General features: G+C 40.8%; 1 protein-coding gene across 1 annotated transcript in view; it reads right to left on the reverse strand.

Moving 5' to 3' along the window:
• Positions 1-23,883, reverse strand: part of LOC139756814 (organic cation transporter protein-like) — a 259,073-nt gene that overhangs the window by 56,156 nt on the left and 179,034 nt on the right. Inside the window, exon 7 of the mRNA XM_071676623.1 lies at positions 19,963-20,089. Within this exon, the coding sequence (XP_071532724.1) occupies positions 19,963-20,089 (127 nt within the window). The remainder of the gene's footprint in view (positions 1-19,962; positions 20,090-23,883) is intronic.

Genomic DNA, 23,883 nt, shown 5'->3' on the forward strand with positions numbered 1-23,883 from the left:
GCAAACACCTGATCCACACATCCTCTACCACTTCTGAAAGCACACTGCTCTTCTCTAATCTGATGCTCTGTACATGCCTTCACCCTCTCAATCAATACCCTCCCATATAATTTACCAGGAATACACAACAAACTTATACCTCTGTAATTTGAGCACTCACTCTTATCCCCTTTGCCTTTGTACAATGGCACTATGCACGCATTCCGCCAATCCTCAGGCACCTCACCATGAATCATACATACATTAAATAACCTTACCAACCAGTCAGCAATACAGTCACCCCCTTTTTTAATAAATTCCACTGCAATGCCATCCAAACCTGCTGCTTTGCCGGCTTTCATCTTCCGTAAAGCTTTTACTACCTCTTCTCTATTTACCAAATCATTTTCCCTAACCCTCTCACTTTGCACGCCACCTCGACCAAGACACCCCATATCTGCCACTCTATCATCAAACACATTCACAAACCTTCAAAATACTCACTCCATCTCCTTCTCACATCACCACTACTTGTTATCACCTCCCCATTAGCGCCCTTCACTGAAGTTCCCATTTGCTCCCTTGTCTTACGCACTTTATTTACCTCCTTCCAAAACATCTTTTTATTCTCCCTGTAATTTAATGATACTCTCTCACCCCAATTCTCATTTGCCCTCTTTTTCACCTCTTGCATCTTTCTCTTGACCTGCCTCTTTCTTTTATACCTCTCCCACTCATTTGCATTTTTTCCCTGCAAAAATCGTCCAAATGCCTCTCTCTTCTCTTTCACTAATAATCTTACTTCTTCATCCCACCACTCATTACCTTTTCTAATCAACCCACCTCCCACGCTTCTCATGCCACAAGCATCTTTTGCGCAAGCAATCACTGCTTCCCTAAATACATCCCATTCCTCCCCCACTCCCCTTACCTCCTTTGTTCTCCTTTGTATATATATATATATATATATATATATATATATATATATACTCCTGAAACAGGAGTTGTGGGAGTATGTGATAGAGTGTAAGAAAGTAAATTCTCGATTAATATGGGTAAAACTGAAAGTTGATGGAGAGAGGTGGGTGATTATTGGTGCTTATGCACCTGGGCATGAGAAGAAAGATCAAGAGAGGCAAGTGTTTTGGGAGCAGCTGAATGAGTGTGTTAGTGGTTTTGATGCACGAGACCGGGTTATAGTGATGGGTGATTTGAATGCAAAGGTGAGTAATGTGGCAGTTGAGGGAATAATTGGTATACATGGGATGTTCAGTGTTGTAAATGGAAATGGTGAAGAGCTTGTAGATTTATGTGCTGAAAAAGGACTGATGATTGGGAATACCTGGTTTAAAAAGCGAGATATACATAAGTATACTTATGTAAGTAGGAGAGATGGCCAGAGAGCGTTATTGGATTACGTGTTAATTGACAGGCGTGCGAAAGAGAGACTTTTGGATGTTAATGTGCTGAGAGGTGCAACTGGAGGGATGTCTGATCATTATCTTGTGGAGGCTAAGGTGAAGATTTGTATGGGTTTTCAGAAAAGAAGAGTGAATGTTGGGGTGAAGAGGGTGGTGAGAGTAAGTGAGCTTGAGAAGGAGACCTGTGTGAGGAAGTACCAGGAGAGACTGAAAAAAAGGTGAGAACAATGGAAGTAAGGGGAGTGGGGGAGGAATGGGATGTATTTAGGGAATCAGTGATGGATTGCGCAAAAGATGCTTGTGGCATGAGAAGAGTGGGAGGTGGGTTGATTAGAAAGGGTAGTGAGTGGTGGGATGAAGAAGTAAGAGTATTAGTGAAAGAGAAGAGAGAGGCATTTGGACGATTTTTGCAGGGAAAAAATGCAGTTGAGTGGGAGATGTATAAAAGAAAGAGACAGGAGGTCAAGAGAAAGGTGCAAGAGGTGAAAAAAAGGGCAAATGAGAGTTGGGGTGAGAGAGTATCATTAAATTTTAGGGAGAATAAAAAGATGTTCTGGAAGGAGGTAAATAAAGTGCGTAAGACAAGGGAGCAAATGGGAACTTCAGTGAAGGGCGCAAATGGGGAGGTGATAACAAGTAGTGGTGATGTGAGAAGGAGATGGAGTGAGTATTTCGAAGGTTTGTTGAATGTGTTTGATGATAGGGTGTTTTGGTCGAGGTGGTGTGCAAAGTGAGAGGGTTAGGGAAAATGATTTGGTAAACAGAGAAGAGGTAGTGAAAGCTTTGCGGAAGATGAAAGCCGGCAAGGCAGCAGGTTTGGATGGTATTGCAGTGGAATTTATTAAAAAAGGGGGTGACTGTATTGTTGACTGGTTGGTAAGGTTATTTAATGTATGTATGACTCATGGTGAGGTGCCTGAGGATTGGCGGAATGCGTGTATAGTGCCATTGTACAAAGGCAAAGGGGATAAGAGTGAGTGCTCAAATTACAGAGGTATAAGTTTGGTGAGTATTCCTGGTAAATTATATGGGAGGGTATTGATTGAGAGGATGAAGGCATGTACAGAGCATCAGATTGGGGAAGAGCAGTGTGATTTCAGAAGTGGTAGAGGATGTGTGGATCAGGTGTTTGCTTTGAAGAATGTATGTGAGAAATACTTAGAAAAGCAAATGGATTTGTATGTAGCATTTATGGATCTGGAGAAGGCATATGATAGAGTTGATAGAGATGCTCTGTGGAAGGTATTAAGAATATATGGTGTGGGAGGAAAGTTGTTAGAAGCAGTGAAAAGTTTTTATCGAGGATGTAAGGCATGTGTACGTGTAGGAAGAGAGGAAAGTGATTGGTTCTCAGTGAATGTAGGTTTGCGGCAGGGGTGTGTGATGTCTCCATGGTTGTTTAATTTGTTTATGGATGGGGTTGTTAGGGAGGTAAATGCAAGAGTTTTGGAAAGAGGGGCAAGTATGAAGTCTGTTGGGGATGAGAGAGCTTGGGAAGTGAGTCAGTTGTTGTTCGCTGATGACACAGCGCTGGTGGCTGATTCATGTGTGAAACTGCAGAAGCTGGTGACTGAGTTTGGTAAAGTGTGTGAAAGAAGAAAGTTAAGAGTAAATGTGAATAAGAGCAAGGTTATTAGGTACAGTAGGGTTGAGGGTCAAGTCAATTGGGAGGTGAGTTTGAATGGAGAAAAACTGGAGGAAGTAAAGTGTTTTAGATATCTGGGAGTGGATCTGGCAGCGGATGGAACCATGGAAGCGGAAGTGGATCATAGGGTGGGGGAGGGGGCGAAAATTCTGGGGCCTTGAAGAATGTGTGGAAGTCGAGAACATTATCTCGGAAAGCAAAAATGGGTATGTTTGAAGGAATAGTGGTGCCAACAATGTTGTATGGTTGCGAGGCGTGGGCTATGGATAGAGTTGTGCGCAGGAGGATGGATGTGCTGGAAATGAGATGTTTGAGGACAATGTGTGGTGTGAGGTGGTTTGATCGAGTGAGTAACGTAAGGGTAAGAGAGATGTGTGGAAATAAAAAGAGTGTGGTTGAGAGAGCAGAAGAGGGTGTTTTGAAATGGTTTGGGCACATGGAGAGGATGAGTGAGGAAAGATTGACCAAGAGGATATATGTGTCGGAGGTGGAGGGAACAAGGAGAAGAGGGAGACCAAATTGGAGGTGGAAAGATGGAGTGAAAAAGATTTTGTGTGATCGGGGCCTGAACATGCAGGAGGGTGAAAGGAGGGCAAGGAATAGAGTGAATTGGAGCGATGTGGTATACCGGGGCTGACGTGCTGTCAGTGGATTGAATCAAGGCATGTGAAGCGTCTGGGGTAAACCATGGAAAGCTGTGTAGGTATGTATATTTGCGTGTGTGGACGTATGTATATACATGTGTATGGGGGGGGGGGTTGGGCCATTTCTTTCGTCTGTTTCCTTGCGCTACCTCGCAAACGCGGGAGACAGCGACAAAGTATAAAGAAAAAAAAAAGAAATATATATATATATATATATATATATATATATATATATATATATATATATATATATATATATATATATATATATATATATATATATATATATATATATATATATAAATATATATATATATATATATATATATATATATATATATATATATATATATATATATATATATATATATATATACATATATATATATATATATATATATATATATAAAAATATATATATATATATATATATATATATATATATATATATATATATATATATATATATATATATATATATATATATATATATATTCTTTTTCTTTCATACTATTCGCCATTTCCCGCATTAGCGAGGTAGCGTTGAGAACAGAGGACTGGGCCCTTGAGGGAATATCCTCACCTGGGCCCCTTCTCTGTTCCCTCTTTTGGAAAAAAAAAAAAAAAAAAAAAAGTGAGAGGGGAGGATTTCCAGCCCCCCGCTCCCTCCCCTTTTAGTCGCCTTCTACGACACGCAGGGAATACGTGGGAAGTATTCTTTCTCCCCTATCCCCAGGGATATATATATTCATTCCCCATACTTGATCTCCTTATCCTGATTTAGCGAGGTGGCGACAGGACCAGATGAAGAAAGGCTGCATTCGTTTAAATCCGTTGTAAAGTTGCCATGTGTGATATTTCGAAGTCACATATCCAAAACTAGGTCCACAGACCTTTCCATTGTTCCCCCGACCGCTTCACATGCCCGGTTCAATACATGAACAATACGTAAACTTGTGTATACCATATCGCTCAAATTCATTTCATTCTGGGCACACCTTTCAACCTCCTGCATGTTCAGGCCCCTATTGCTCAAAATCTTTATCCTTCCATCTCCAATTTAGTCTCCCTTGTCTCCTTCTCTCCTCCACTTCTGGCACATGCATGTATCCTCTTCGTTAACCTTTTTTCACTCATTCTCTCTATATATCCAGTCTATTTGTATACCACCCTCTTCGGCTACCTCACACTCTTTTTTTTTACCATACATCTCTCTTAATCTTTTATTACTTATTCGATCACACCATCTCAAACCACCAACTGTCCTTAAGCGTTTGATGTAGAACAATTCCACCTTTCTCCGCACATTTTTATCTATAGCCCATCCCTCGCATCCATACAACATTTCTGGGACTAGTATACCTTCAAACATACCCATTTTCGCTCTCCCAGACAACGACTTCCTTTCCACAAGTTCTTCAATTCTTCCAGGACTTTCCCTCCCTAACCCACTCTTTGACTCACTTATGCTTCCATGGTTCCATTTGCTGCAACGTCCACTCCCAGATATGTAAACACAGCACTTCCTCCAACTATCTTCCATTCAAACTCATACCCTATCTAACCTGTCCCTCAGTCCTGCTAAACCTAATAAGCTTGCTTTTATTCACATAAACTCTCAGCTTCTTCCACACCCATTCCCAAACTCAGTTACCAGCTTTTGCAGTTTCTCGCTCGAATCTGTCACCAGTGCTGAGTCGTCAGCAAGCACACTCATGCCGTATAGACTGAATACTCATCCCTATCACCAAGACTCTTTGATTCACCTCCCTCACCACCCCATCTATAAACAAATAAAACAGTCATGGTGATATCACACACCCCTAACAAAGACCAAACTTCACTTGAAACCACTAATTCTATCCACTTCTCTTGCAGCTTTCCCCCCACAGCATATATCCTTAAGAACTTCCACAAGGCCTCTCAATCTACCCTATCATATGCTTTCTCCAGATCCATAAATGCCACATACACATCCTTTTGTTTCTTGAAGTATTTCTCACACTCTTTCAAGTAGACACCTGATACACACATCCTCTACTACTTGTGAAACCGCACTGCTCCTCCGAGCATAATGCTCAGTACATGCCTTCACCTTCCCCATCCCTATTCTCCCATACGACTTACCAGGTATACTCAACAAACTTACATATGCCTCCGTAGTTGAAAACTCACATCTACCCCCTTACTTTATACACAACACTATTCAAGTATTCTGCCAATCCTCAGGCATCTCACCATGATCCATACATACATTGTAAATCCTAATTAATCAACGACACAGGCACTCCCTTTGTTCAGTTATTCAACAGCAATACAATCCACAGCAGCCGCCTTGCCGCATTTAATTTTACACAAGGCTTTTACCACCTCTTTTACCTTCACTACACCACTCTCAATTGATTCTCTGACTTCGCATGCTACACCGACCCAAACACCATACATCCGCAACCCTATCATAAAACGAATCTAACGGTCCTTCTCGATCCTCACTCCATCTCCTTGCTTCAACACTATTTGTTACCACTTCTTCGTTTGCCCTCTTCACTTATGTTCCCATTTGCTCTATTGTGTTTCACACACAACTAATTTCCTTCCAAAACATCTTATTCTCTAAAGTTTGCTGATACTCGCTCATCCCAACTCTCATTTGCCTTCTTTTTCAACCCCTAGATCTTGCTTTTGACCTCCCGCCGCTTCCTCTTATGTATCTCCATAACCATTTGAACTCTTTCCTTTTAAGTACCTTCCACATACCCCTCTTTTCTCTTTCACTAGCAACATGAAGTACTTCGTCATCCCACCCTTTATAACCTGCCCACCTTCCACATCCCGCACGCACCTCTCACACATACAAAAACTGCCTCTATATACCTCCCATTCCTCACCCACTCCCCTTGCTTCGTTTACTCTCATCTTTTGCTAGTTTACGCTCAAGCTTCCCTGGTATTCCTATACATGAGTCTCTTTTCCAGACACTCTTTTAACAGTTCTCCTCTCCCCCACAATGTTTCCTCTTTTCCGAAAACGTCTACAAGGTAATGATAATACGTCCCACCAGTTGCTCCTCTCATCACATTCTTATCCAGAAGTTTCTCTTCTGCCCGCCTATCATCCAGTATATAATCCAATAATTCCTTCTGACCATCTTCCCTACTCATATATGTGCACTGGTGTATGTCATTCCTTTTAACCCAGGTAGTTCCATTTTTCATTGCACAGCTCCTCAAGCTGTTCATCATTTCTATTTACAATACTGAATACCTCATGCCCCACAGTCATACACTCAGCTGCCATTGAACTTACTTAAATAATCATTAATAACCGGTCTCTTGGACTAAAACTACTAACACGCTCACTCAGCTGCTCCCAAAACACTCGTTTTTCATCATCTTTCTTCGCATGTTTAAGTGCAGTCCACAATCATTTCTACCCATATCAGTCTGGAACTTACTTCCTCACACTCTTTCACACACATGTTTACATGTAATTCAATCTCAGCAATTTTACCGTTGCGCACCTAACAGTCGAACCCAGGCTACAGAGAAGGGTAGGAGGACAGCGTATTATTGGACTACTGATGGGACGAAACCTATCTGCCCTAAGCTGCTACGCTACAGCTTAAGGATCCTGCACACACAATGTGGGCCTGTAAGGTATGAGACAGAATTTTGTCCCATCACTGATCTAATGGTACGCTGTCTGCCTTAAGTTCTCAGTGACTCAGGGTCAACTCTCGGTTGCATCACTGGAAATTGTTTAGATTTTTTTTTACGTATGAACAATGCAGGTTCCTGAAATATAGACATGACCGAGATGCCCGTCAGCCGATTTGCTGTGTCCTTGGCACAAGAATGTGAGCGGGATATGTCATCCTACTGGCCCACAGTGTGGAGGCAGGGGTCCCAGAGCTGTAGCGTGAAGCAGCTTCAGAGAGATGGGATATGTTCCCGTCGGTGGTCTAGAGGTACGCTGTCCATCTACCGTTCTCAGTGGTTCGACTCCCGTGGGCATTGGTAGAAATCTGTCTATTCATTCATTTATAATTGCCCTTATGAAAGAGTCCTGGTGTTACATAGGTTCTTTCTAAAGGCTCCCGCCATCCAAGGCCGCGCTGCTTCTAGTGGCAGGGAAATAAAGATTCCTTTGGAGTGAAAAGATCTTTGAGAAGACTATGCTCCCAGTGATAAACCCAAGCCCAAGTTGACTTTTCACTGGAGGTGTAGCCTCAAGCGGGAGGAGTCCGGTGAAACCCAATGGTAAAATTCACTCTCTCTCTCTCTCTCTCTCTCTCTCTCTCTCTCTCTCTCTCTCTCTCTCTCTCTCTCTGTATACACACAGACACAGACACACACACACACACACACACACACACACACACACACACACACACACACACACATATATATATATATATTTTTTTTTTTTCCAAAAGAAGGAACAGAGAATTGGGCCAGGTGAGGGTATTCCCTCAAAGGCCCAGTCCTCTGTTCTTAACGCTACCTCGCTAATGCGGGAAATGGCGAATAGTTTGAAAGAAAAGAAAATATATATATATATATATATATATATATATATATATATATATATATATATATATATATATATATATATATATATATATATACATATATAGATATTCATTTATTTCATTTTATTATGCTCTGTCGCTGTCTCCCGGGTTAGCAAGGTAGCGTAAGGAAACAGACGAAAGAATGGCCCAACCCACCGACATAAACATGTATATACATACACGTCCACACGTGCACATATACATACCTATACATCTCAACGTATACATATATATACACACACAGACATATACATATATACACATGTACATAATTCATACTGGCTGCCCATATTTATTCCCATCGCCACCTCGCCACACATGGAATAACAACCCCCTCCCCCTTCATGTGTGCGAGGTAGCGCTAGGAAAAGACAACAAAGGCCCCATTCGTTCACACTCAGTCTCTAGCTGTCATGTAATAATGCACCGAAACCACAGCTCCCTTTCCACATCCAGGCCCCACAGAACTTTCCATGCTTTACGCCAGACGCTTCACATGCCCTGGTTGAATCCATTGACAGCACGTCGACCCCGGTATACCACATCGTTCCAATTCACTCTATTCCTTGCACGCCTTTCACCCTCCTGCATGTTCAGGCCCCGATCACTCAAAATCTTTTTCACTCCATCTTTCCACCTCCAATTTGGTCTCCCACTTCTCCTCGCTCTCTCCACCTCTGACACATATATCCTCTTTGTTAATCCTTCCTCGCTCATTCTGTCCAGGTGACCAAACCATTTCAAAACACCCTCTTCTGCTCTCTCAACCACACTCTTTTTATTACCACACATCTCTCTTACCCTTTCATTACTTACTCGATCAAACCACCTCACACCACATATTGTCCTCAAAAATCTCATTTCCAGCACATCCACCCTCCTCCGCACAATTCTATCTATAGCCCACGCCTCGCAACCATATATCTTTGTTGGAACAACTATTCCTTCAAACATACCCATTTTTGCTTTCCAAGATAACGTTCTCGACTTCAACACATTCTTCAACGCTCTCAGAACTTTCGCCCCCTCCCCCACCCTATGATTCACTTCCACTTCCATGGTTCCATCCGCAGCCAAATCCACTAACAGATATCTAAAACACTTCACTTCCTCCAGTTTTTCTCCATTCAAACTTACCTCCCAATTGACTTGTTCCTCAACACTACTGTACCTAATAACCTTGCTCTTATTCACATTTACTCTCAACTTTCTTCTTTCACACACTTTACCAAACTCAGTCACCAACTTCTGCAGTTTCTCACCCGAATCAGCCACCAGCGATGTATCATAAGCGAACAACAACTGACTCACTTCCCAAGCTCTCTCATCCACAAGACAATGCATACTTGCCCCTCTTTCCAAAACTCTTGCATTCACCTCGCTAACAATCCCATCCATAAACAAATCTAACAACCATGGAGACATCACGCACCCCTGCCGCAAACCTACATTCACTGAGAACCAATCACTTTCCTCTCTTCCTACACGTATACATGCCTTACATCCTCGATAAAAACTTTTCACTGCTTCTAACAACTTGCCTCCCACACCATATATCCTTAATACCTTCCACAGAGCATCTTTATCAACTCTGTCACATGCCTTCTCCAGATCCATAAATGCTACATACAAATCCATTTGCTTTTTTAAGTATTTCTCACATACATTCTTGAAAGCAAACATCTGATCCACACATCCTCTACCACTTCTGAAACTACATTGCTCTTCCCCAATCTGATGCTCTGTACATGCCTTCACCCTCTCAATCAATACCCTCCCATATAATTTCCCAGGAATACTCAACATATATATATATATATATATATATATATATATATATATATATATATCTATATATATATATATATATATATATATATATATATATATATCTATATATATATATATTTTTTTTTTTTTATACTATTTGCCATTTCCCGCGTTAGCGAGGTAGCATTAAGAACAGAGAACTGGGCCTTAGAGGGAATATCCTCACCTGACCCCCTTCTCTGTTCCTTCTTTTGGAAAATTGAAAAAAAAAACCAAGAAAGGGGAGGGTTTCCAGCCCCCCGCTCCCGTCCCCTTTAGTCCCCTTCTACGACACATGAGGAATGCATGGGAAGTATTCTTTTTCCCCTATCCCCAAGGATAATATATATATATATATATATATATATATATATATATATATATATATATATATATATATATATATATATATATATTATCCTTGGGGATAGGGGAAAAAGAATACTTCCCATGCATTCCTCATGTGTCGTAGAAGGGGACTAACTGGAAACCCTCCCCTCCTTGTATTTTAACTTTCTAAAAGGGGAAACAGAAGAAGGAGTCACGCGGGGAGTGCTCATCCTCCTCGAACGCTCAGATTGGGGTGTCTAAATGTGTGTGGATGTAACCAAGATATACCGTGGTCGACGTCCTCTCAATGGATTGAACCAGGGCATGTGAAGCGTCTGGGGTAAGCCATGGAAAGTTCTGTGGGACCTGGATGTGGAAAGGGAGCTGTGGTTTTCGGTGCATTATTACATGACAGCTAGAGACTGGGTGTGAACGAATGTGGCCTTTGTTGTCTTTTCCTAGCGCTACCTCGCACACATGAGGGGGGAGAGCGTTGTTATTTCATGTTTGGCGGGGTGGCGATAGGAATGAATAAAAGCAGACAGTATTGAATTAAGTACATATCTATATATGCATATGTCTGTGTGTGTATATATATGTATACGTTGAGATATTTAGGTATGTATATTTGCGTGTGTGGTCGTGTATGTATATACATGTGTATGTGGGTGGGTTGGGCTATTCTTTCTTCTGTTTCCTTGCGCTACCTAGCAAACCCGGGAGACAGCGACAAAGCAAAAGCAATATATATATATATATATATATATATATATATATATATATATATATATATATATATATATATATATATATATATATATATATATACATATATATATATACATATATATATATATATATATATATATATATATATATATATATATATATATATATATATATATATATATATATATATATATATATATTTTTTTTTATTATTATTATTATACTTTGTCGCTGTCTCCCGCGTTTGCGAGGTAGCGCAAGGAAACAGACGAAAGAAATGGCCCAACCCCCCCCCAATAAACATGTATATACATACGTCCACACACGCAAATATACATACCTACACAGCTTTCCATGGTTTACCCCAGACGCTTCACATGCCTTGATTCAATCCACTGACAGCACGTCAACCCCGGTATACCACATCGCTCCAATTCACTCTATTTCTTGCCCTCCTTTCACCCTCGTGCATGTTCAGGCCCCGATCACACAAAATCTTTTTCACTCCATCTTTCCACCTCCAATTTGGTCTCCCTCTTCTCCTCGTTCCCTCCACCTCCGACACATATATCCTCTTGGTCAATCTTTCCTCACTCATTCTCTCCATGTGCCCAAACCACTTCAAAACACCCTCTTCTGCTCTCTCAACCACGCTCTTTTTATTTCCACACATCTCTCTTACCCTTACGTTACTCACTCGATCAAACCACCTCACACCACACATTGTCCTCAAACATCTCATTTTCAGCACATCCATCCTCCTGCGCAAAACTCTATCCATAGCCTACGCCTCGCAACCATACAACATTGTTGGAACCACTATTCCTTCAAACATACCCATTTTTGCTTTCCGAGATAATGTTCTCGACTTCCACACATTCTTCAAGGCCCCCAGAATTTTCGCCCCCTCCCCCACCCTATGATCCACTTCCGCTTCCATGGTTCCATCCGCTGCCAGATCCACTCCCTGATATCTAAAACACTTCACTTCCTCCAGTTTTTCTCCATTCAAACTCACCTCCCAATTGACTTGACCCTCAACCCAACTGTACCTAATAACCTTGCTCTTATTCATTTACTCTTAACTTTCTTCTTCCACACACTTTACCAAACTCAGTCACCAGCTTCTGCAGTTTCTCACATGAATCAGCCACCAGCGCTGTATCATCAGCGAACAACAACTGACTCACTTCCCAAGCTCCCTCATCCCCAACAGACTTCATACTTGCCCCTCTTTCCAAAACTCTTGCATTTACCTCCCTAACAACCCCATCCATAAACAAATTAAACAACCATGGAGACATCACACACCCCTGCCGCAAACCTACATTCACTGAGAACCAATCACTTTCCTCTCTTCCTACACGTACACATGCCTTACATCCTCGATAAAAACTTTTCACTGCTTCTAACAACTTGCCTCCCACACCATATATTCTTAATACCTTCCACAGAGCATCTCTATCAACTCTATCATATGCCTTCTCCAGATCCATAAATGCTACATACAAATCCATTTCCTTTTCTAAGTATTTCTCACATACATTCTTCAAAGCAAACACCTGATCCACACATCCTCTACCACTTCTGAAACCACACTGCTCTTCCCCAATCTAATGCTCTGTACATGCCTTCACCCTCTCAATCAATACCCTCCCATATAATTTACCAGGAATACTCAACAAACTTATACCTCTGTAATTTGAGCACTCACTCTTATCCCCTTTGCCTTTGTACAATGGCACTATGCACGCATTCCGCCAATCCTCAGGCACCTCACCATGAGTCATACATACATTAAATAACCTTACCAACCAGTCAACAATACAGTCACCCCCTTTTTTTTATAAATTCCACTGCAATACCATCCAAACCTGCTGCCTTGCCGGCTTTCATCTTCCGCAAAGCTTTCACTACCTCTTCTCTGTTTACCAAATCATTTTCCCTAACCCTCTCACTTTGCACACCACCTCGACCAAAACACCCTATATCTGCCATTCTATCATCAAACACATTCAACAAACCTTCAAAATACTCACTCCATCTCCTTCTCACATCACCACTACTTGTTATCACCTCCCCATTTGCGCCCTTCACTGAAGTTCCCATTTGCTCCCTTGTCTTACGCACTTTATTTACCTCCTTCCAGAACATCTTTTTATTCTCCCTAAAATTTAATGATACTCTCTCACCCCAACTCTCATTTGCCCTTTTTTTTCACCTCTTGCACCTTTCTCTTGACCTCCTGTCTCTTTCTTTTATACATCTCCCACTCAATTGCATTTTTTCCCTGCAAAAATCGTCCAAATGCCTCTCTCTTCTCTTTCACTAATACTCTTACTTCTTCATCCTACCACTCAGTACCCTTTCTAATCAACCCACCTCCCACTCTTCTCATGCCACAAGCATCTTTTGCGCAATCCATCACTGATTCCCTAAATACATCCCATTCCTCCCCCACTCCCCCTACTTCCAATGTTCTCACCTTTTTCCATTCTGTACTCAGTCTCTCCTGGTACTTCCTCACACAGGTCTCCTTCCCAAGCTCACTTACTCTCACCACCCTCTTCCCCTCTAGTCGTAGAAAGCGACTAGAGGGGACGGTAGCGGGGGGCCAGAAATCCTCCCCTTCTTGTATTAACTTTCTAAAATGGGAAACAGAAGAAGGAGTCACGCGGGGAGTGCTCATCCTCCTCGAAGGCTCAGAGTGGGGTGCCTAAATGTGTGTGGATGTAACCAAGATGTGAAAAAAGGAGAGATAGGTAGTATGTTTGAGGAAAGGAACCTGGATGTTTTGGCTCTGAGTGAAACGAAGCTCAAGGGTAAAGGGGAAGAGTGGTTAGGGAATGTCTGGGGAGTAAAGTCAGGGGTTAGTGAGAGGACAAGAGCAAGGAAAGGAGTAGCAATACTCCTGAAACAGGAGTTGTGGGAGTATGTGATAGAATGTAAGAAAGTAAATTCTCGATTAATATGGGTAAAACTGAAAGTTGATGGAGAGAGGTGGGTGATTATTGGTGCATATGCACCTGGGCATGAGAAGAAAGATCATGAGAGGCAAGTGTTTTGGGAGCAGCTGAATGAGTGTGTTAGTGGTTTTGATGCACGAGACCGGGTTATAGTGATGGGTGATTTGAATGCAAAGGTGAGTAATGTGGCAGTTGAGGGAATAATTGGTATACATGGGGCGTTCAGTGTTGTAAATGGAAATGGTGAAGAGCTTGTAGATTTATGTGCTGAAAAAGGACTGATGATTGGGAATACCTGGTTTAAAAAGCGAGATATACATAAGTATACTTATGTAAGTAGGAGAGATGGCCAGAGAGCGTTATTGGATTACGTGTTAATTGACAGGCGTGCGAAAGAGAGACTTTTGGATGTTAATGTGCTGAGAGGTGCAACTGGAGGGATGTCTGATCATTATCTTGTGGAGGCTAAGGTGAAGATTTGTATGGGTTTTCAGAAAAGAAGATATATATATATATATATATATATATATATATATATATATATATATATATATATATATATATATATATATATATATATATATACATATACATATATTGGTAAGGCTCTTTAATGTATGTATGACTCATGGTGAGGTGCATGAGGATTGGCGGAGTGCTTGCATAGTGCCATTGCACAAAGGCAAAGGGGATAAAGGTGAGTGCTCAAATTACAGAGGTATAAGTTTGTTGAGTATTCCTGGGAAATTATATGGGAGGGTATTGATTGAGAGGGTGAAGGCATGTACAGGGCATCAGACTGGGGAAGACGAGTGTGGTTTCCAACGTGGTAGAGGATGTGTGGATCAGGTGTTTGCTTTGAAGAATGTATGTGAGAAATACTTAGAAAAGCAAATGGATTTGTTTGTAGCATTTATGGATCTGGAGAAGGCATATGATAGAGTTGATAGAGATGCTCTGTGGAAGGTATTAAGAATATGTGGTGTGGGAGGCAATTTGTTAGAAGCAGTGAAAAGTTTTTATGAAGGATGTAAGGCATGTGTACGAGTAGGAAGAGAGGAAAGTGACTTGTTCTCAGAGAATGTTGGTTTGCTGGAGGGGTGCTTGATGTCTCCATGGTTGTTTAATTTGTTTATGGATTTGGTTGGTAGGGAAATGAATGCAAGAGTTGTGGAGAGAGGGGCGAGTATGCAGTCTGTTGTGGATGAGAGAGCTTGGGAAGTGACTCAGTTGTTGCTCGCTGATGATATAGCGCTGGTGGCTGATTCAAGTGAGAAACTGCAGAAACTGGTGACTGAGTAAAGGTGTGAAAGAAGAAAGCTGAGAGTAAATGTGAAGAAGATCAAGGTTATTAGATACAGTAGGGTTGAGGGACAAGTCAATTGGGAGGTACCGTTTGAATGGAAAAAACCTTGAGGAAGTGAAGTGTTTTAGATATCAGGGAGTGGATTTGACAGCGGATGGAACCATGGAAGCGGAAGTGAGTCATTGGGTGGGGGAGGGGGCTAAATTATGGGAGCGTTGAAAAACGTGTGGAAGGCGAGAACAATATCTCGGGAAGCAAAAATGGGTATGTTTGAAGGAACAGTGGTTCCAACAATGTTATATGGTTGCGAGGCGTCAGCTATAGATAGAGTTGTGCGGAGGAGAGTAGATGTTCTGGAAATGAGATGTTTGAGGACAATATGTAGTGTGAGGTGATTTGATTGAGTGAGGTAAGAGAGATGAGTGGCAATAAAAAGAGTGTGGTTGAGAGAGCAGAAGAGGGAATTTTGAAACGGTTTGGTCACATGGAGAGAATGAGTGAGGAAAGATTGACAAAGAGGATATATGTGTCAGAGGTGGAGGGAACAAGGAGAAGTGGGAGACTAAATTGGAGGTGGAGTGAAAAAGATTTTGAGTGATCGGGGCATGAAGAAGCAGGAGGGTGAGAGGCGTGCAAAGAATAGGTGAATTGGAACGATGTGGTATACCGGGGTCGACGTGCTGTCAATGCATTGACCCAGGGCATGTGAAGCGTCTTGGGTAAACCATGGATAGTTTTTTGGGGCCTGGATGTGGAAAGGGAGCTGCGGTTTCGGTGCATTATATATCACAGCTAGAGAATGAGTGTGAACGAATATGGCCTTTGTTGTCTTTTCCTAGTGCTACCTCGCGCACATGCGGGGGGAGGGGGTTGTCATTTCACGTGTGGCGGGGTGGCGACGAGAATGAATAAGGGCAGACAAAATGAATTATGTACATGTGTATATATGTATATTTCTGTGCGTGTATATATATGTATTCGTTGAAGTGTATAGGTATGTATATGTGCGTGTGTGGACGTTTTTGTATAAACATGTGTATGTGGGTGGGTTGGGCCATTCTTTCGTCTGTTTCTTTGCGCTACCTCGCTAACGCGGGAGACAGCGTCAAGGTATATAATAGATATTAAAAAAATATTCTTCTTTTTACTTACTACACTTTTAATCACCGTCTCCCTCTTTAGTGAGGTAGCACAAGGAAACAGACGAAAGAATAGCCAAACCTACCTACGCACACATGCATATACATAGACACCTGCACACGTACATGCACATACCTATACATTCCAATATATTCATACGTATACATTCAGACATATATATATATATATATATATATATATATATATATATATATATATATATATATATATATATATATATATATATATGTACATATATATATATATATATATATATATATATATATATATATATATATATATATATATATATATATATATATATATATATATATATATATATATATATATATATATATATATATATATATATATATTTATTTATATTTATATTCATACGTATACATTCAGACATATATATATATATATATATATATATATATATATATATATATATATATATATATATATATATATATATATATGTATATATATATATATATATATATATATATATATATATATATATATATATATATATACATATATATATATATATATATATATATATATATATATATATATATATATATATATATATATATATATATATATATATATATATATATATATATATATTTATTTATATTTATTTTGCTTTGTCGCTGTCTCCCGCGTCAGCGAGGTAGCGCAAGGAAACAGACGAAAGAATGGCCCAACCCGCCCACATACACATGTATATACATACACGTCCACACACGCAAATATACATACCTATACATCTCAATGTACACATACATATACACACACAGACATATACATATATACACATGTACATAATTCATACTGTCTGCCTTTATTCATTCCCATCGCCACCTCGCCACACATGGAATAACAACCCCCTCCCCCCTCATGTGTGCGAGGTAGCGCTAGGAAAAGACACCAAAGGCCCCATTCGTTCACACTCAATCTCTAGCTGTCATGTAATAATGCACCGAAACCACAGCTCCCTTTCCACATCCAGGCCCCACACAACTTTCCATGGTTTACCCCAGACGCTTCACATGCCCTGGTTCAATCCATTGACAGCACGTCGACCCCGGTATACCACATCGTTCCAATTCACTCTATTCCTTGCACGCCTTTCACCCTCCTGCATGTTCAGGCCCCGATCACTCAAAATCTTTTTCACTCCATCTTTCCACCTAAAATTTGGTCTCCCACTTCTCCTCGTTCCCTCCACCTCTGACACATATATCCTCTTGGTCAATCTTTCCTCACTCATTCTCTCCATGTGGCCAAACCATTTCAAAACACCCTCTTCTGCTCTCTCAACCACACTCTTTTTATTTCCACACATCTCTCTTACCCTTACATTACTTACTCGATCAAACCACCTCACACCACATATTGTCCTCAAACATCTCATTTCCAGCACATCCACCCTCCTGCGCACAACTCTATCCATAGCCCACGCCTTGCAACCATACAACATTGTTGGAACCACTATTCCTTCAAACATACCCATTTTTGCTTTCCGAGATAATGTTCTCGACTTCCAAACATTCTTCAAGGCTCCCAGAATTTTCGCCCCCTCCCCCACCCTATGATTCACTTCCGCTTCCATGGTTCCATACGCTGCCAGATCCACTCCCAGATATCTAAAACACTTCACTTCCTCCAGATTTTCTCCATTCAAACTTACCTCCCACTTGACTTGACCCTCAACCCTACTGTACCTAATAACCTTGCTCTTATTCACATTTACTCTTAACTTTCTTCCTTCACACACTTTACCAAACTCAGTCACCAGCTTCTGCAGTTTCTTACATGAATCAGCCACCAGCGCTGTATCATCAGCGAACAACAACTGACTCACTTCCCCACAACCCCAAAACCCTTGCATTCACCTCCCTAACAACCCCATCCATAAACAAATTAAACAACCACGGAGACATCACACCCCCCTGCCGCAAACCTACATTCACTGAGAACCAATCACTTTCCTCTCTTCCTACACGTACACATGCCTTACATCCTCGATAAAAACTTTTCACTGCTTCTAACAACTTGCCTCCCACACCATATATTCTTAAAACCTTCCACAGAGCATCTCTATCAACTCTATCATATGCTACATACAAAACCATTTGTTTTTCTAAGTATTTCTCACATACATTCTTCAAAGCAAACACCTGATCCACACATCCTCTTCCACTTCTGAAACCACACTGCTCTTCCCCAATCTGATGCTCTGTACATGCCTTCACCCTCTCAGTCAATACCCTCCCATATAATTTACCAGGAATACTCAACAAACTTATACCTCTGTAATTTGAGCACTCACTCTTATCCCCTTTGCCTTTGTACAATGTCACTATGCAAGCATTCCGCCAATCCTCAGGCACCTCACCATGAATTATACATACATTAAATAACCTTACCAACCAGTCACCAATACAGTCACCCCCCCCCTTTTTTTTTTTTTAATAAAGCCCACTGCAATACCATCCAAACCTGCTGCCTTACCGGCTTTCATCTTCCGTAAAGCTTTTACTACCTCTTCTCTATGCACCTTACTCTTGACCTCCTGCCTCTTTCTTTTATACCTCTCCCACTCATTTGCATTTTTTCCCTGCAAAAATATATACATATATATTTCTTTCTTTCAAACTATTCGCCATTTCCCGCGTCAGCGAGGTAGCGTTAAGAACAGAGGACTGGGCCTTTGAGGGAAGATCCTCACCTGGCCCCCTTCTCTGTTCCTTCTTTTGGAAAATTAAAAAAAAAAAAAATGAGAGGGGATGATTTCCAGCCCCCCGCTCCCTCCCCTTTTAGTCGCCTTCTACGACACGCAGGGAACACGTGGGAAGTATTCTTTCTCCCCTATCCCCAGGGATATGTATATATATATATATATATATATATATATATATATATATATATATATATATATATATATATATATATATATATATTCACACTTGCTGCCTTCATCCATTTTCGTCGCCACCCCGCCACAAATGATAATCGCAACCCCATCCCCCTAGGTAGCGCTAGGAAAAGACAACAAAGGCCACATTCGTTCACACTCAGTGTCTAGCTGTCATGTGTAATGCACAGAAACCACAGCTCCCTTTCCACATCCAAGCCACACAAAACTTTCCTTGGTTTACCCCAGACGCTTCAAATGCCCTGGTTCTATCCATTGACAGCACGTCGACCCCGGCATGCAATATCGTTCTAGTTCACTCTATTCCTTGCACGCCTTTTACCCTCCTGTATGTTCGGGCCACGATCGCGCAAAATATTTCTTACTACATCCTTCCACCTCTAATTTGGTCTCCCACTTCTCCTCGCACCTTTCTTCTTTCACACACTTTACCAAACTTAGATGTGGTCGTTACGTCTTCAGCTTACCTTAAACTCCTGAATGACCTCAGGAGTCAGTTGTCTCCTGTTAACTGCTGCTATCTTCTCTACAATCTTTACCGTGTCTTCTGTCCTGCCTTGGCTTAACAACCACCGTGCAGACTCTGGAAGCAGCCTGTGAAAAAACATCAATCAGTCAGGTAACGCAAAGAAGATAACTGAAAGACTTTGTTCTAAAGTATGAATCGTATGCCACAGAAGGAATTTAACTCGTTGAATAAGAAATCTATATGGGATTATATTTCATTACGGTGAAAGAATAGAATACTACTCCTGACCATTCCCCTACTGCTGGGCCATTCAAGCTTCCCTTCTCTGAATTTGCACATAACTTGTCTCTGATTAACGGCAGTGAATTTGCACGTTTTTACGTACCTTCATGCATGATGATATTTGCTATGGTTATAACCTTTAGTGGATAGACTGACTGCCGCTTGAAAACTCGAAGTCATAAACTGCTAAAATGACTAAAGAACATGCAGTAGTATCAAGCAACCTTGTGTCTATTATATGGTGTTAGATGATGCCATTTTCAAAAACCCAGGAAACACATTCCTGCCTTCTGAATACTGTTTCTATGTAGAGTGATCAAATACTTTTGAAACTTAAGGAGACAGTATCATGCAAAAAAACCTTTCATTGATAAGGGTCTTAGCATGATTACCTACATAGCGTGCACAGCATTGCTCTTACATCTGGGTATACATGCTTGTCTATGTAAGAGTTGCACATAATGTCTATTTTTTCAACCCTCTTGGTGATGTAGAATAAAGAAATGCACTTTTAACAAGGTCATACCATTTTCCATATTACAATTTCTACACTTCCTGATGTCCTCTTTTTTCTGTTTATATTTTTCTAAGGTGATTAGAAGGAAAAGAGAGAAATGGCTGGGCAGAGGAAGGTACAGATTTATGGATTAGGAAAAATGATGATATACAGTATAGTTGCATGGCTTAGTTTTTATTGTGGTATGTGTGTGTGTGTGTGTGTGTGTGTGTGTGTGTGTGTGTGTGTGTGTGTGTGTGTGTGGCTTGCTAAATAATTTTCGTTGGTGCCTGCATACCCGGAAGACTGACGATGTGTAAGCAGTGACGTTTCATTTCCCTGTGGTAAGAAAAGAATATATATATATGTATGTATATATATATATATATATATATATATATATATATATATATATATATATATATATATATATATATATATATATATATATGTATATATATATATATGGAGTGAAAAAGATTTTGTGTGATCGGGGCCTGAACATGCAGGAGGGTGAAAGGAGGGCAAGGAATAGAGTGAATTGGAGCGATGTGGTATACCGGGGTTGACGTGCTGTCAGTGGATTGAATCAGGGCATGTGAAGCGTCTGGGGTAAACCATGGAAAGCTGTGTAGGTATGTATATTTGCGTGTGTGGACGTATGTATATACATGTGCATGGGGGGGGGGGGGGGTTGGGCCATTTCTTTCGTCTGTTTCCTTGCGCTACCTCGCAAACGCGGGAGACAGCGACAAAGTATAATAAAATAATATATAATAATATATATATATATATATATATATATATATATATATATATATATATATATATGTATATATATATATATATATATATATATATATATATATATATATATATATATATAAGTGATAAGGGGATAAGAGTGACTGCTCAAATTACAGAGGTATAAGTTTGTTGAGTATTCCTGGTAAATTATATGGGAGGGTATTGATTGAGAGGGTGAAGGCATGTACAGAGCATCAGATTGGGGAAGAGCAGTGTGGTTTCAGAAGTGGTAGAGGATGTGTGGATCAGGTGTTTGCTTTGAAGAATGTATGTGAGAAATACTTAGAAAAGCAAATGGATTTGTATGCAGCATTTATGGATCTGGAGAAGGCATATGATAGAGTTGATAGAGATGCTCTGTGGAAGGTATTAAGAATATATGGTGTGGGAGGAAAGTTGTTAGAAGCAGTGAAAAGTTTTTATCGAGGATGTAAGGCATGTGTACGTGTAGGAAGAGAGGAAAGTGATTGGTTCTCAGTGAATGTAGGTCTGCGGCAGGGGTGTGTGATGTCTCCATGGTTGTTTAATTTGTTTATGGATGGGGTTGTTAGGGAGGTGAATGCAAGAGTTTTGGAAAGAGGGGCAAGTATGAAGTCTGTTGGGGATGAGAGAGCTTGGGAAGTGAGTCAGTTGTTGTTCGCTGATGATACAGCGCTGGTGGCTGATTCATGTGAGAAACTGCAGAAGCTGGTGACTGAGTTTGGTAAAGTGTGTGAAAGAAGAAAGTTAAGAGTAAATGTGAATAAGAGCAAGGTTATTAGGTACAGTAGGGTTGAGGGTCAAGTCAATTGGGAGGTAAGTTTGAATGGAGAAAAACTGGAGGAAGTAAAGTGTTTTAGATATCTGGGAGTGGATCTGGCAGCGGATGGAACCCTGGAAGCGGAAGTGAATCATAGGGTGGGGGAGTGGGCGAAAATCCTGGGAGCCTTGAAGAATGTGTGGAAGTCGAGAACATTATCTCGGAAAGCAAAAATGGGTATGTTTGAAGGAATAGTGGTTCCAACAATGTTGTATGGTTGCGAGGAGTGGGCTGTGGATAGAGTTGTGCGCAGGAGGATGGATGTGCTGGAAATGAGATGTTTGAGGACAATGTGTGGTGTGAGGTGGTTTGATCGAGTGAGTAACGTAAGGGTAAGAGAGATGTGTGGAAATAAAAAGAGCGTGGTTGAGAGAGCAGAGGAGGGTGTTTTGAAATGGTTTGGGCCACATGGAGAGAATGAGTGAGGAAAGATTGACCAAGAGGATATATGTGTCGGAGGTGGAGGGAACGAGGAGAAGTGGGAGACCAAATTGGAGGTGGAAAGATGGAGTGAAAAAGATTTTGTGTGATCGGGGCCTGAACATGCAGGAGGGTGAAAGGAGGGCAAGGAATAGAGTGAGTTGGATCGATGTGGTATACCGGGGTTGACGTTTTTCTCCATTCAAACTTACCTCCCAATTGACTTGACCCTCAACCCTCCTGTACCTAATAACCTTGCTCTTATTCACATTTACTCTTAACTTTCTTCTTTCACACACTTTACCAAACTCAGTCACCAAATTCTGCAGTTTCTTACATGAATTAGCCACCAGCGTTGTATCATCAGCGAACAACAAATGACTCACTTCTCAAGCTCTCTCATCCACAACAGACTGCATACTTGCCCCTCTTTCCAAAACTCTTGCATTCACCTCCCTAACAACCCCATCCATAAACAAATTAAACAACCATGGAGACATCACACACCCCTGCCGCAAACCTACATTCACTGAAAACCAATCACTTTCCTCTCTTCCTACACGTACACATGCATTACATCCCCGATAAAAACTTTTCACTGCTTCTAACAACTTGCCTCCCACACCATATATTCTTAATACCTTCCACAGAGCATCTCTATCAACTCTATCATATGCCTTCTCCAGGTCCATAAATGCTACATACAAATCCATTTGTTTTTCTAAGCATTTCTCACATACATTCTTCAAAGCAAACACCTGATCCACACATTCTCTACTACTTCTGAAACCACACTGCTCTTCCCCAATCTGATGCTCTGTACATGCCTTCACCCTCTCAATCAATACCCTCCCATATAATTTACCAGGAATACTCAACAAACTTATACCTCTGTAATTTGAGAACTCACTCTTATCCCCTTTCCCTTTGTACAAAGGCACTATGCAAGCATTCCGCCAATCCTCAGGCACCTCACCATGAGTCATATATACATTAAATAACCTTACCAACCAGTCAACAATACAGTCTCCCCCTTTTTTAATAAATTCCACTGCAATACCATCCAAACCTGCTGCTTTGCCGGCTTTCATCTTCCGAAAAGCTTTTACTACCTC

The sequence above is a fragment of the Panulirus ornatus genome, chromosome 23 (genome assembly GCF_036320965.1).
Source record: "Panulirus ornatus isolate Po-2019 chromosome 23, ASM3632096v1, whole genome shotgun sequence".
Taxonomy (NCBI): Eukaryota; Metazoa; Arthropoda; class Malacostraca; order Decapoda; family Palinuridae; genus Panulirus; species Panulirus ornatus.